The sequence below is a fragment of the Panthera uncia genome (genome assembly GCF_023721935.1).
Source record: "Panthera uncia isolate 11264 chromosome B3 unlocalized genomic scaffold, Puncia_PCG_1.0 HiC_scaffold_1, whole genome shotgun sequence".
NCBI lineage: Eukaryota > Metazoa > Chordata > Mammalia > Carnivora > Felidae > Panthera > Panthera uncia.
The window spans coordinates 21,621,915-21,638,391 of record NW_026057582.1 but is presented as its reverse complement, the minus strand read 5'-3'; the positions used below and the strand labels follow the sequence as shown (position 1 = coordinate 21,638,391).

At 36.8% G+C, this 16,477-nt stretch overlaps 1 protein-coding gene across 6 annotated transcripts in view; it reads right to left on the bottom strand.

Annotated features, from left to right (window-relative positions):
• The window catches only part of CEP128 (centrosomal protein 128), a 385,312-nt gene that overhangs the window by 23,725 nt on the left and 345,110 nt on the right, over positions 1-16,477 (bottom strand). For all 6 annotated transcript variants that reach the window (XR_007453647.1, XM_049612400.1, XM_049612398.1 and 3 more), the window contains one exon: positions 3,543-3,620. Coding sequence is in view for 5 of the 6 variants with exons in the window: in XM_049612400.1 (XP_049468357.1) it covers positions 3,543-3,620 (78 nt within the window). In the remaining variant the exon portion in view is untranslated. The remainder of the gene's footprint in view (positions 1-3,542; positions 3,621-16,477) is intronic.

Genomic DNA, 16,477 nt, shown 5'->3' with positions numbered 1-16,477 from the left:
ATGTGGAATTGTAGAGTTGAGCCACTTCTTTCAAAGTAAGTTTTAAAAAAAATGAGAGACACTATGACATGTTTAAAGAAAAAAGCCAAGGCTATCTAAGTAGGATGAAATATGTATTTACTATAGCTTATATTTGCCTAGAGTCATAGACTGTAGCATTTTTTTAATTTATTATTTAAAAAAAATTTTTTTTAACATTTATTCATTTATGAGAGACAGCACAAGCAGGGTAGGGACAGAGAGAGAGGGAGACACAGAAATGAAGCAGGGTCCAGGATCTGAACCGTACAGCACAGAGCCCAACATGGGGCTCGAACTCACAAGCTGTGAGATCATGACCTGAGCCGAAGTCAGACACTTAACTGACTGAGCGAGCCACCCAGGCACCCCTAATAGACTCTAGTATTAACAAGAAATATACATGTGAAATACATCTTCATATATATGCTAGTGAGGCCAGTGTGAGTAGGAACCATGCAGATAATATTGTATAAGCCCCTCATTTTAGGGATGAGGATATAAGTAAGATATTAAGTAATTTTGCCTGGTACATGAGCTTGGATCAGAGTTTACATCTTTGGGCTCTTGTTGACAGTATCCTGATTTTTAGAATTAAAAATCATTAGGTTGACTAAATAAGCTCTTTTTAATCGTAGAGATGACTTTAGAGTACATAGAGAGTGGGTTTCAAGCTAGAGGCAGTAGGGCAAAGAAAATGGGTTTTGTAGTTAATACATGGAACTAGGTCCCAGTTCCAACTAATTTACATATTCCGAGCTTCAGTTTCTTCAGCTGTAACTTGGGGGAAGATAGTGCCCATGAGTAGCATGTCTGAGGATTTTTTTTTTTTTTTAAGTAATATAGGGTTAGAACTTAGCTACTGCCTGCTGCATAGTAGTGCAGAATACTTGCTAAATGAACTCCTTTCCATTTCAAGCTAAAGGTTTCAATTTTAATGACTAATATTGGAAAGTACAATTATGAACTTTGGAAAATATTCTCCCCCAAAGTTTCACTATATAGGCATCTTCATGTGTGTGTGTATATATAAGCTAGAGTTGGAGATAATCACTAGCCCATACAATAAAAAATAATAATAAAACCATTTGGTAATAGTATTGAACTTTTTTCTTTCTAAGTTTATTTATTTATTTGGAGAGAGAGAGAGACAAAATCCCAAGCAGGCTCTGCGCTGTCAGCCCAGAGCCCAACATGGGGCTCAAACTCACGTACCACGAAATCACGACCTGAGCTGAAATCAAGAGTCAGAGGCTTAACTGACTGAGCCACCCAGGTGCCCCAACAGTACTAAACTTTTAAATTGTACTTATGAATATCTTGTTCAGTGTAGACCCTGGAGAAAAGGTGAGCTGTCATAGAGGCTAAATTATATTTTTATGCTGGTATAAGATGACATCGGTTTCTCAGTGACAAACGCCACCTGTTGCCTGCCCTTCCTTCCCTTAGATGACTTCTGTTAGCTACAGAGAAAAAAGCAGAAAAGATATATATGGGTGTAACATATTGCCTACTCTCCACATTGGGTAATACTAGGGTGAGTGGAAATCACATCTTCTTGGATACTAGTTTCATAATCCTTTGACAGGGATTTAGAATGCAAATACATGGGGGGGCGCCTGGGTGGCTCAGTCAGGTAAGCATCTGACTTCGGCTCAGGTCATGATCTCACAGTTGGGGAGTTCGAGCCCTGCGTTGGGCCGTTGGCCTCCATGCTGACAGTTCAGAGCCTGGAGCCTGCCTCGGATTGTGTATCTCCCTCTCTCTCTGCCCCTCCCCTGCTCCCACTCTGTCTCTGTCTCTGTCTGTCTGTCTCTCTCTCTAAAGAATAATGGGGCACGTGGGTGGCTCAGTTGGTTGGATGTCTGACTTCGGCTCAGGTCATGATCTCACGGTTTGTGGGCTCGGGCCCCACATCAGGCTCTGTAGTGAACGCTTGCTCCGAGACTGCTTTGGATTCTGTGTCTCCTCCTCTCTCTGCCCTTCATCTGCTCGCACTTTGTCTCACTCTGTCTCTCAAAAATAAATAAATGTAAAAAAAAAAAAGAATAAACAAGCATTAAAAAAATGCAAATACATAATTAAATCATGAGAAAGAATTGAAACTTTAGCAAAATGTACTAGAAACACTTGGATTTGTTCTATTTGTTATAGTCTAGATTTCTGGATATGTCAGCTCAACCCTGGATCCCTTTCAATCATGTTTAGTTGCTGAACTATCAAAATATGCTAAGTGAATTGATGTTAAGATAGTGCAGACCTTGAGAGCCACATCGTATCAGTGCCTCCGGTAATCAATATGGCATGATCAGGCTATATTTCCTACTCACTAGATTCTCAAATAATATGTTAGATACAAACAAAACCTAAATATAACATGTTATATTTTAAAGCCAATGTGAAATAAGAGGTTCATGGTTTTCAAAGAGAACTCTCACCATTGTTAACTTCAGCCATATGGGGCCAGAAAATTATAAATTGCTAAAACTGTCCATTGTGTATTCATCCCAAAAGGGATATTCTCTGGCCTGAACCTTGTTTGGCAGGACTGCTGGCAGGGTTAGTTGTTTTGCATCTCTCCTCTATGAAAACTTTAAAAGTTACAATAGGTAAATCCACACATGTAGTTAATCTCCTAGATATGGAATGATTTGTAGAGTTCTATTAACAAATAGCATGAGATGTAAAATCTAAAACTGTGGATCTGAATTCAACTATCATAGTATGGAGATAACCTGTATACCTTCATGTCTCTAAAACAAACAGTACTCTGAAAATCTGTAATTAAAAAAAAAAAAAGAAGATAGTTCATAAGGTGAAATTGCTTATGAAAAAAGCTGTCTAGGAGTATTACTCAGCAATCAAAAAAGAATGAAATCTTATCATTTACAACTACATGGATGGAACTAGAGGGTATTATGCTAAGTGAAATTAGTCAGAGAAAGACAAATATCTCTTTCTCATATGAGGACTTTAAGACACAGAACAGATGAACACAAGGGAAGGGAAGCAAAAATAATATAAAAACAGGGAGGGAGACAAAACATTATGAGACTCTTAAACATGGAGAACAAACAGAGGGTTACTGGAGGGGTTGTGGGAGGGAGGATGGGCTAAATGGGTAAGGGGCATCAAGGAATCTACTCCTGAAATCATTGTTGCACTATATGCTAACTTGAATGTAAATTAAAAAAATAATAATAAATTAAAAAAGCTATCTTCAGTGTAATATGCAACCTCTTTTGAATCTTAGGTTTTTCTAAATTAAAGTTAAAGCTTTGGGAGGCCAAATGAGCTTCTAGTGTGAGGGTAAAAGTCTCTATTTTTCCTCTAATATGTAAGTTCCAGTATTTTCAATCCTGATTTAACAAATATCAATAAACTCTGATAAGATGGAGTATTAAAAATCCCCTATGTTTTTTGGTCTTTCCTCCCTCCCTACAACTTTCTTTGCACATCAGGAAGATGTCAAATGTTCTCAGTCAGATAAGAATACTGAAAGAGACAAGCCAACTCTTCCTCACTCTGAAGTCTTTGAAATCTTCTAGTAAGCTCAGTTTCTCAGGCACAGACTCCAGATGGTCCAAGGCCACTCGGGTACTCTGAAAAAGAAAACATAAGGAAACCAAACATTATAAAAAATTGATCAATACTCTCAGAATCCAAGTACTAAAAACCACTTGTACCCAGGGTAGAAGCAGTTCAAGCTATAGATTTAGAGAGTCAAATAAGAACAGATATAATAGTATTTCTAAGATAACTGTATCTTTTTAATTCAGAAGAATTATTTCCTTTCACGAAGTATATGAGATGCATTTGCAAAACTGACTCACATAAAAACTCTTCCTGGATAATTATTTTCAACTGACATGCTATGAAACTTTCTATAGAGTATTTCATATTAATATTAATTTACAAACCTGCTTCAGTGAGCATCAGAAATAAAGCACCAAATAATATTGAGGGATAGATGAATTTGCAGTTACCTCTCTATGGAGCATATTAGAGATCCTCACATGTTGCCATTACAAAGAAGAAAAGAGTTCTCAACAATTATTTTAGTTCAAAAGGAAGAGGAGGTTGTCATAAAACTTTGGAGAAGCACCTGAAATTAAAAAATTGCCACAGGGACACAAAATCCTGTTGATTGTAAATCAAAAACTTAGTCTTTGATGAGGTGGTCACTGATTTACACCCACCAATATAAACATTAAGAGGGAATGATCTGAAAATTCTTTCAAAGCCAATATAAACTAAGAAGTGGCGGAATAACCTTGAGACCAGAGACTGTATCATATGCATTTCTGCATTCTTAGCCTTGTCACAGGGACAGCACATCTCTGTATCCTCAGTCAATAGATATTAGCTTTTAGATTTAAAATGAGTTGCAATTATTCAATGAAATAAACCACAAGTCCCATGGCTGATGCATGGGAAGAAAGTGCAATGCCTTGCAAGAACCTGAACGTAAGTTTGCAAAGAGTTGTTGAAAAGTTATTGGCCACCCAATATTCTATGTGCTGCTCCCTTACATCTCCCAGGTGAATGGTTCTGAACAACCTAACATGAGTACAAGTGACATGTCTCACTTATGAGCTGAGTCAGTTAAGAGCCTATGTGTCCCATCCCAGCCCTGGTCATGAGGAACTTGGAGGCCACAAGCTTCAGATGACATAGCCACAAGAGAGGAGAGCCGCCAGCCATATTGGACTTCACATGAGTGACACATCAACCTCTATTGTGTTAAGCCATGAGATTTCAGGGTTTGTTAATGATTACATAGCACAGTTGCCTTAATTATTGAAAATAATGCCTGAGAATTACATAATTAAAATGTAGGCTAATCAAGTGGTCAATTTTTTTTTTTTTTTTTTGGTGGGAGGAGGCTCCAGATTATATGAGGATTCTTTTTTTTTTTTTTTTTTTTTTCCTCAGAAGTTCAGTTTCCCTGGAACTAGACAGGGTTAGGAACTGGTGTTATCATCATTTGGTATACCCACTTACACTTAATCTTCTATTTCAAATCCTCTATCTCATCCCAATGCTGTTGCCTGCCTTCACTTCCAGTACAGAGCTTCTCCAGAACATATGCGTACAGCTCTGCAAGGTTTGTGTTGGGGTAGGGATGGAGACAGAGTTGAGGGTCTAACTCTTCCTTGCAGACACTTTTGATATACTCACTTCCACCTTCTCCTTCTGTAGAAAACAGTACATCCAATTCAAAAGCATCTCTAAAATTCTTCAGGGTGAATGATATTTGCTTTCCATCTGTATCCCCTTGATAGGCACTTGGGTTTTAACTTCTCTGTTTTGAGTCATTTTACCATTTTCCCTTCCGTGTTCTCCATCTTGGGAGTTCTACCTGTCTTTTAGCTGTCAATGCATAAATCGGTGTTTCTCTCTCTTTATATTCTTATTTCTCAAGTGTGATTTTTGAGAGAAGAGCAGAAACACCCTCACATTACCATTTTGAAACTGGAAGTCATATGCGCTGTTTCTTCAAGTTCGTAAAAATCTTCTTTTCCAGTTCCATTTAAAGGATTTAGTATTTTCTTCCTTCTGCTTAACATTTATATGCTTGCTAGTTTTTTTTTTTTCTTCCACATGTGTTCACTTAAAGGCCCATGCATTTTAAATGGCTTCATTTGTTTTTTCATATGTAGGAAAGATTCATCAAAATGACACGTTTCTTAATATAGGCCCCAACATGTAGGTTTAGGAGAGTAAGTAATTTTAGCCACCATATGTGTTATATTCATTTCAATAGTAAAATTCCCCCAAGAATTATATTGGCCCTTTAACAATAAAATACAGATCAATGCCATGGTGAATTCAAAGCAAAAATTTTTTGTGTGTCAAATAAAATCTTCTTCATAAACAATGATTCTAATAGCCTTGTAGTTTGGAAACTTTATTTCCCTTTTTTTTTTTTTAATCCCATAAATCTTCTCATTTAGAAGTGACCCTCTGAACCAGGGAGAAGTATGGTAAACTCATTTTGTTCTTAAAATAAGCAAATGATTTCTTTCCCTACTGTAAAATTCAGCATGTTATGCAAATATTTTTGCTTCAAATTTTCAATCAACCAGGTGGCTGTGTGAAAAAATTTTTTTCTTTCATATTTTCACATACTAGTTTATTTTGCCTATTTGATAGTTTTTGGATGCATATTCAAAATGGCAAATATATACATTTATATGTATATGTATACATATAAATGTATATATGTATATACATTTATATACATATATACATAAATATGTATATATTTGAACCTTAAAAAATCACTGGCTTCTACTTTCTTAAGTACAGTTATTTTTCTACTCTCCTCCTCCACCCCCCACATCTCCATTAAGGTCTTTAAGCTTTCTCATCATCTTATTTTAGTTATGGCTTACTTATATTCCTTTCGTGTGTTGTTTCTAAGTATCTTAGCATCTTCCTCAGTATCAGAAATTGTTTCTGATACACAAGCCTTTCCCTTCATCCTCATAGTCTCGTCAATCGGGTAACATCAAATGTGTATCTAGGTATCACAGAAAGATCCACCAGACATAGATGGCACAGGTCCTGTTCTTTAAGAGCTTTTAATTCACTGGGGGGAGAAATTTGCACATGCAAAAGATGTAAGAATTATACAAAGAAAAGTGCACTGAATTTATTTTAAAGAAATTATATATATAGATGCTGAGATTTTTAAGGCATCTGCAATGGTACAATAGGAAATAATGAAGACAAAGAGTCCAGGCCTGTAGGTATCTCAGGTCTCATAATTTCATCAGTAAGTGATATTTGGGGGGAATATATTTATTTTCTGTCGATGTCTCTCTCTGTATACATGTGAGCATGCTTAAAACCACCACTCTGGCATACAGACTTAAGAGTATGCATATTCACAAACTTTTTTTCTTTTTTAATAATGTGAGACTGTCTTAGGCATTATGATTAGAGTCCGCTCACATTACATGTCACTTCACGTTCACTTTTCCCCAAAAGCTAGCGGTGCTAGAAAAAGGGGACCATTAAGAAATGAATAGTCTAAATAAGGAACTTGTTGGTTTTTAGATGCCATAAAGATCCATAAAGCATGTTAGTTTCTAGCGCAACTTGTGCAGAGTCAGGGAAACTTTTTATTTTTTAAGTTGGTTCATTATTTTCTGCCTTACACTATCTAATGCTTTAAAGGCCACAGACAAGTCTCCACTGTTAGAATGAAGGAAATAATTTCTCCAGTTCATTCAGAAATGGCACCAGCAAATGACAGGTGTTTAACCTGTCTTTAATTTTCTTATTGATTTTCTAGAACTAAATGGGACATTCACAAAAGGATTTAAACACTGTTTCTCTTTTGAAAATATCAGTAGATATTAAATTTCATATCAAAATTGAAAACAAAGAAAAATTCGCAATTAAGAGTCCATTTCATAAAGGACCAATACATTGTGTATAATGCTTGGTTTATCTCAGAAGCTAAAGAGCTGAACTTCCACTGAGCTAAGAGTGGTGGCAAAGCAAATGATCAATTATTCCTAATTCCATTTAGTGGCATAATGAAAGACTGAACCATAAAAATGTAACTCAATTTCAAATACTTCTTAGCCCTCACCCCATGGTATGATGTAGTCACTATTGCTATCCCCATTATACAGATAAGGTAACTGAGAACCAAAGTGTGAATAACCTCCTCACAGTCATGTTGTGGAAAAACTGGGATGCGAATCCAAGCAGTCAGAGTGCAGATATGGCAGTGTTCTTGTTTTTATTTTTAAAGTTTATTTATTTTGATAAAGAGAGAGAGTACATGTGCAGTGGGGGAGGGGTAGAAAGAGAGGGAGAAAGTTCTGCCATGTCAGTGCAGAGCCCTAGGCAGGGCTTGATCTCATGAAACATGAAGTCACGATCCGAGCTGAGCAGGCACTCAACCGACTGAACCACCGGGCACCCCAGCAAAGTTCTTATTATATAAATATGTTCACGGTAAATCACCAGAATCTGTAACACTATTTTATGTAAATTCCTACTCCCTCTCTAGCTATCAACTTTTAGTACTAGAATATTGGAGCTATGTCTCTGATGGGCTTATTTATGGAAAAGAAGTTTCAAGATGAATGCAGGAAGAATTTCATCTAGCCAGGGCCGAAGTCTGTGCCCAAGACCACGCATCCAAATATACAAGCACAAAAGGGGTGAGGATATTCTTTCTGTTGATTAGAGGAAGCTAGGTATGAGATTAAGTTTTATGACACCAACACACCCATTTCTTTTTTCATAACATGGAACAGCAGCATAGCACACGATCTGGCCAGGGGAGGTGCTTTGATGAATGTTGGCTGAATAAAGACAAAGGCAGCGTTACCACTCTCTGATCAACCCACTGAATCTTGGCTTCTTTATTAAAAACTCAGCAGCAAAAGTTTGCTGTTTCTCTTCTCTAGACTAAGGCAAGATCAAATGGTAGAAACAACAGTGAAATTCAGAAATCTTGTCCATTAGGCTCTGTGGCTTGTGCACCTACAGGTAGGTTTAGATATTAATCTGTTGAAAAGGGCGAAGAATAAGCAGGAGATCTTCCTATTCCAAATCTTCAAATTGCCATGTAGCTGAGCGGTTTGTACTGGTCTATAGTGTATTTTTCTTTAGTTGTTCCTTTGTTTCCAACTACAGGGAAATTGAATAGTGCAGTATGACAACATAAGTAGCAGCAATTAGGAATTAGAAAGGGGCTTCACTGCAGTTGTTAGTTTCCTGTCTCCTGTAGAGAAAGCTTAAAGAAACAGATTTAACCATGGGTATATTTTAGTAAATATACTTCTCTTTGTAAAAATGCACCATGTATTTATTTTTTTCTTAGCGTAAAACAACTACCATTTTCTTAGGGTGCTACTGAAATCATATGTTTTGAGGTTTAGATGATAAATAAAGGAGATGCTATATTTTTATTTTAAAAATAAGTGTGTGCATTTTTGGCACTATACAGATGTTAAATAAACAAGGTTATGAAGCAGTTTATTTGGGTTCAAAAATGCAATTCTATTTCATTTGGAAAGAGATCCACTGCAAAACTTTCTTGACAAATGGCTGAAAGGTGGTAAGAGGACCTGAGTAAACAAATTTCAAGGGGAGGAAGGGTGAAATCGTAAAAAGGACAGACTGTCTGCCTTTTTACTTGTGGAGACTCTATCCAGCACAGCTGTATTGGCTTCACAGGGCCTTCTTTTCATTCAAACCGTATCAGGCACTCCTTGAGACCAAACGGAACAGGAGCAGAGAATAGGCTGGCAAAGTCATTTTGTTGACGTACAGCCTTCAAGGGGCCCCAGCGCTCAAAGTTGCATGGATTTCTCGAATATCAGAAGAGTCTTCTATTTCCAGATTGTGTACTTTAGGAGAGTTCTAAAAATCAGACACCCACTTAGATAGAAGCGTTTATGTGTATCTTGGGGTAAGAGGGTAAACAAGGTTTGTTAAATAAAAACACCGGTTCACGTGGCAATATGACATTAGGGACTGCATTTAAGCTAAAATCCAGAAGAATTTTTGTCAACGACAAATCCTATTTGTCTTCATTTAACACCATTCTAGTCAAAAGTAGATCTCCTTTAAAAAGCTCAAATTTATAAAATTTGAGAACAGGTAGCCTAATTTCATTGGAAAACTTGAATAAAGAAGGCTTTCTAGATCTTTTCCAATTCTCATTCACAATAATTTTTTTAAGCAAAGAACTATAAGAAACTGGATCTGCCATAATAGATTACTGCTTTGTCATTTTAAGACAGAACTGACCATATAACTATATGTTATAGTCAACCCATGATCTTATTTTTTGCTTAATTGGGAGAGTTTTTTCAATAATAACAAGAATGATATTACACTGTATGTTAACTGGAGTTTAAGTAAAAACTTGAAAAATAAAAAGAAATAAAAAAATAATTCACTTCTTAATTTGAGAAAACAAAAACAAAAACAAAATAAACCAAGAATGCACTGAGGAGAAGGGAAGACAGAAGAAGTAAACAAACATCTCTCTTCCCCTTGAGATTCCTGAAATTGCCTTTACATATTTTTCTTGCCACTTCTTGAGATAAGGGAAAAATAACATATGAAGACAAACTAGTGTTCTCTCTATGTCCTTACAACAGGTTTACAAGCAGGGGGGTCTTGAGATCCACAGTCTAATTCCTGTGAAATCACACTATTTCTTAAAACTGAAAATAAATTGAATTCCCAAGGCAAAGAAATTTAAGACTTCCCGGAAGGGGTGGAGTTTAGCCATTTCTGCTAAGGTGGCAGGGAAGGAAACCATACTTCTGATTTACTGGTCCCACACGTGTGTTCCATGCTGGCAGATGAAGAACAGTGGTGAACCAGGCGTCAGCACACCTGATTTCTGGATAGGCATAGTTCCAGCAATGTTACTTGTATTTTGTGGTTTGGGGAATATTTCCCTTGCCTTTCTAAGCTTCGGTCTTTTTGCAAAATGGGTATAAGTACTGCTGGTCTTTCTTATGCCACACCCACAGGGCAGCTGTGATTATCAAGTAAGAAAGTAAATGTGAAAGCACGTTGAAAGTTGCCAAATACTTTCCAAACAGCAGGTATTTTAAAAAGGCCGATTCTGTGAGGCACTGTCCATTCTGGTAATTCTCAAATGCAGAAGAGGAGGTCAATGACAGTCTAAAATTACAACTAATGAAAATTAGAGTAGAAAGGAGAAACAAGGCAAACTTAATTAAAACTATATCCAGTATTTAGAAGTACATTTGCTGTTCTACGTAGAGACATTATCCAAAACACAAAAGTAATAGAAGTGTAATGGCACATAAATTACTTATGTACATACTGTGCCCTTGGTGGAGAATGTTCCCTCCAGTCTCCTTATCTGGTTAAAATTCCCCCTGCCACCCCCCACCAACATCATGAGCATTTTCAAGCATACTGGAAATCTGAAAGAAATTTACAGAGATCACCCATATATACTCACCACCTAGATTCTACTGTTTACATTTTATTTGCTTTATTACATACTAATCCATCTATCTAACCCTATGTGCATCCACTAACCCAATTTATGTTTTGGATGCCTTACAAAATAAATCATATACATCACTACACTTTCCCCTAAAGACTTCAGCATGCATATATCCTTAGCTCCACTTGGATTTTTGTTTGATGTAAAATTTACATCTAGTGAAATGTACAAATCTTAAGTAAACTGGCTAAATTTTATTATTTTTTAGCACTTCCTTAGGGAAGGCTTCCCTGCTTTACTGATCTCATCACACAAGCTCTCCATTGCACTCTGAGCCTTTCCTCTGCAACACTTATCAGAATATTTATTTGTGGGATTATGTGATTAATGGTTATGTTGACATCAGGCAATAATCATCACAAAGGTAGGGCATATCAGTCTTCACTCACCACGGTACCTCCTGGCACTTCACCCAGTGCTTCCATAGAGATGGTATTCAATAACTACTTCTTGAATGAACTAATGAATCTTATTCAGTGATGGAAAGGTTCTCATTCATTTATTCAGTCTGCAAACATTTAGTGAATGCCTCCTCTATACTGGTGAGGTGTTAGGTGAGCTGAGGGAGCACACAATAAGATGAGGCCATAGATGCCTTGGGGGCAAGATCTCAGAGGGCATTTTTGGCCACAGTATTTATATTCAATTCTGAATGAGGTCGAAGGTCTTCTGAGGACTTTGAGCTGAGCAGCAATGTGCTCTTATTTACAGCCCAAAGTTCCCTCTGATGTTTGCAGATTGCTCATCCCTCATCCCATGTGGAATCCATGGATTACAGGGGCGCTGTGAGAAGGTGAGACAGGCATCTATCTCACTCCCAGGCTGGAGTCCTGCTGAGCAGCAGAAACTCTGAGACCCAACTCATGGACACCACCTGGGTGGAGCGCCATGAGAAATTTACTGAGAGAATACACCATATCCCTGGAAAGTGACTGGTGTCATACAAAAGGTTCTTGATTTACCCAAAATACTCTAACATCTCGAAAACATACTTTCTGACTGTAAAAATAATGATGTCTAACCATTAACATCTCTAATAATCTCTAATCATCTCTAATAACGATGATAGGTTATATAGATTAATCTGATAACATTTTTATTGTGGTAGTTTTCTGTCTGAGGTCAGACAGCAAGCAGCAAGATACAGTGGCAAAGTTCACTGATTAGAAAACAGGAGGTACAAGGTTCTATCCCAGGTTTGCCATAACCAGTTGCATGATCCAGGAAAATCATTTATCCCATGGGCTTCAGTTTCCCAACCAGGAAAATGGGAAAGTAGGATATAAAAATCTCTAAGAGACCTTCTGGCTATAGCTTTAGCTGTTTAAGCTTTAACTTCTTTCCACAGTAGGTTGGGACCTGATTTTTAAGCTTAAAAGGTTGGAATGAATATGAAAAATCGTTTTATAAAGAGAAAGTAAAATAAGGAGAAAACCACATATGGGATTTTAGGAGTTAATATTAACTCTCCAGAACGACCCAAGAACATGTGTGGGGTAGAAATACCTTTACTTTTTTACAGTAGAAAGCCAAACTAATGATTGCAGAAGAAAAACAGGAAGATGGACATTTTTATCTTTTTAGGTGTTTGCCCCATCAAAAAATTCCAAATATTTATCATTTTGTATTTTTTAGAACAGATACTTCCAAAAGCAGGCAAAGAATTGCTTTTCATCTTTTTTCACTTTATAATTGTCCTTAATATATATATAATTTCCCTTCATCTAAATATTTCTAATTAGCTTCTGGTTCTATTACATGAATGTTACTCCATACTTTTTCTCTCCACAAAGCTTCTGTGCCATCATGACTTTGCACATGAAGCCCATCTGTCTGAATGTTCTCTACACACTGCTTAAATTAGCTCACTGATTCTCCTGCAAGACTTGGCTTGGTCACTACCTTCTCTAATGTGGCAGTTCAGAGAAGGAGCTCTTGAGCCAGTCTGCCTGAGATGAAATCCTGATTTAGTCACCTACTGGCTATGTTTCCCTAGGGAAGTTCCCAGATTCCTCTGCATTGGCACTCAGTTTCCTCAATTATAAATAGGAATGTGTAGAATTATAGTTAAGGACCAAATACATTAGCACATAGAAAGTGCCTAGAGCAGGGTGGGATACTAGTAAGCACTCAGTAAACACTAGGTGTTGTTCCAATGGTAATACTGGTTATCATTTCGTGAAAGGCTCCCCTAAAGTCTGGGTTAGGTGCCCATACTCAGTGCTTCCAATGCACACATGTCTCCTGTCATGTGTCTAATCATTTCCTTTGTATTTGCTTGTCTCCTTTAGTAGACAGCAAATACCTTAAAAGCAGGAGTGTATTTTTCGTTATATTTCTAGTGCTGAGTACTTAGTATCATACACAATATATTTCAGTTTTCTGAAAAAAAACCCTTCTCAACCCAAAGACTAATAAAGGCACAGTTAGAACTCAGAAATGTTGTGGAAAGAAAAATACTTTGTAAAGGTAGAATTTAATGACTGACTGTTTCTGAGGGGTACAGAATATTTCTAGATAGACTCAAAATTAAAGAAATATAACAAGAAATAGAACTGGGAGAAAAATGAGGTACCATAAAGGTGAGTTAAAAGGTATAGACAGAGTTAGAGACAGGAAGATGAGAGTAAGATCTTTTTGTGGACCTAATAAGCTGAAGCAGGAAGCCTGTGGTGTGGAGAGCACCCTGCTTCCTGTGGGTGAGCCAGGCAAGGGCTTAGCCACACCAGGCTGGGAAGGGTACAACCTGACACAGGGCAGATACCGAGAAATGCTAATCATTTCCCTGAATACTGCAAAGCCTTCCTCCCAAGGCCTCAAGACACGCTAAAGCAGGCAATCACATTTGCCTCTTCTGTATTTAACAGGGAACAGAGGATCCTGACGTGGATCACTGATAAGGAAAGATAATTGTTCTGGTTGAGGTAGGGTCCAGGCTAATTTATTTAAAAGCACACTGGTGAGGTGAATATAATTAATCTTCTCTGTTCTCAAAATAAAGGGTTATTTTCTTTTTAAGAGATGTCTTGTGTTCTCAAAGAGAATGACAAAACAAATTAATCATTTTCCATTACTCCACACACAGCACTTGGATTTTGAAAGAGCATGTGAACAGTTAATCCCCTATATGGATGAGTTTCTGGTGACAGGCAGATCAGATCTAAATAGAAATCAGGCAAGGTATTTTATTTTTATCATTGTGGCTTTGAGACTTAATTCAAAATAACTGAGATCAACCCTGCGTATACTTTTAGAGTTTGCTTTCATAATTAATCCTTTTTTGAACACTTAGAAACACTCTTTTGGATCTTGTACAAAGCATTCCCTGGCTGACTGCTGCCAAAGCAGGCAGAAGCAGAGAGTATCTAGAATATTTTAAAACCATTGAAAACTCAACTGAACCATCTCTTAAGGAATCCCAACTGCCAGGCCATACTTAGTTCAAAGTACCAATAATTTTAAGTTAGAGCAATACATTTGAGCAGATAGCTCACCTCAATGACTAATGTTAGAGGTGAACTTTAAGTATGTTTGAGATGCCCTGTTAAGCTATGTCTTGAATGGTGAACAGAAGGGCAAGAGGGCACAGATGGGGTATATGTGAGCAGAAGTATATATTTTTAACTAAAGCCAACCAGTTTCTTAATTTTATGCCGCAGGCTGAAAAAGATGGGCTATGAAAACCAGTGGGCATAAAACAGCTGACAATATTATTCGGTGAGCAAATTCATCTGACATTTGCCACAACCAATTGTTTTCCTGAAACTGGAATTTCTAGAAGGTTTTTTTTTTTTTTCTTTTTTCCAAATGAAAGCCATGCATTCATTTAACTGGACAACAATGAAGCTTTGTGGCCTCGTGGTTAGTATGAAAAGGAGTTGGTCTTGCCAAAACAATTTGAAATTTTGAACTTAGTCTCCCTCCCCCGACTTCATTTTAACATACTCAACTAAAAGGAACAAGTTCCGCAGGCTCTACTGGACACATTTAAAAAACAAAAAAACAGAAGTAACCCAAACCACATGACTCTGGACATTTAAAGGTATGCTATAAAAACTCCAGAAAACATGCAATACTCGAAATTAGGCAGGATTTCAGAGGATTTGTTATACAGAAACTGGATGAGACATATGTCTTTCTTTTAGGCAACAAGAATCACTGAGCACTTACTGTGTGCAAATCAAACTACATAACATCACTACATCAGACTTCATTCTGCTGAAGCTGCCCAGATTTAGTTCAAGCATATTCTTTCAGTTCCTGAATGAAAATAAGTTATTAGGGCAATAGCGAGACATATGTATATTACATTGTAATGTCTCATTAACAGACTTTTTTTTTTTTTTTACCATTAAACTGGGAAATTTTAAACATAGGGACTATACATTACTATTTTTGGGCTCTTTGGTATTAAAACATAACAGCTACCCAATAAATACGTACTGAATTTGGTCCTGTAGTTACTTCTCAGTCATCCAGTAACTGTATACATGCAATGGTAATTTAAAAATATGCTAATGTAAAAGAGGAGATAATTTATATTAGACTTGGGAATGATCTCCTATGCTCTCAAGTGAATATGGGTGTGCCAGGAGTTCTGGGATACATTCTAAAAGAAATAGTGATGTTGCGACAATAAATCAAGTTACGTGAGAAAGGTATTCTACTTTTTCTTTGAGAATTCCTGCTCCCTACATTTTCTTGGGATATACTAGGACAGGATACCCAGGAGAAGTACCAGTCAGAAAGACAAAATTTGAAGTTTTTTGTATTCCTTACATTGCCTTTACCTGCCTCACCCTCATCACCAACTTTAGTTGGAGGCTAAAGGTGAGAGATTTGGTCTATATTATTTCTAAGAAGGTGCAGACATAGGTACATCACAAAGTCATGCAGAACACTACTTTACATATAAATATGTTCTCTATCTCTTAAACTTAGAGGGAATCCAATGACTTAAAGGAGCTTTCTGGACATGCAAACAAAATACCTATTGATAGTCAACCTGGGTCTATCAAATTTACTGTAATATCATTTGAAGTAAGTCGCAATTGACACACCAGGGGAACAGGAAATTCATTTGTAAAACAAACAAACAAACAAACAAAAGAGAATATAGAATGGCACTTTGCTTCCAGGTCGTGGAACACAACAATTTACTTCTCCTTAATCTTCAGTAAACGTGAAAAATTAGTCATCGCCATTTACTCTGGTCCAATACATAAAGTTTTAAAAACAGTATTTTACTTATTTGATAAATAATTTAGAGAATATTTAAATAACAGATTAACAGTGAAGAATAACTTTGGTGGAAATTTTAGTAAGAATTTAAGCATATTATATATTCTCCTGGTTTTAAAGGTATGAATACAACGGGCTTCTGATTAACTGTCATTCATGATTCTGGAAAATACCCATCTTATAAATATT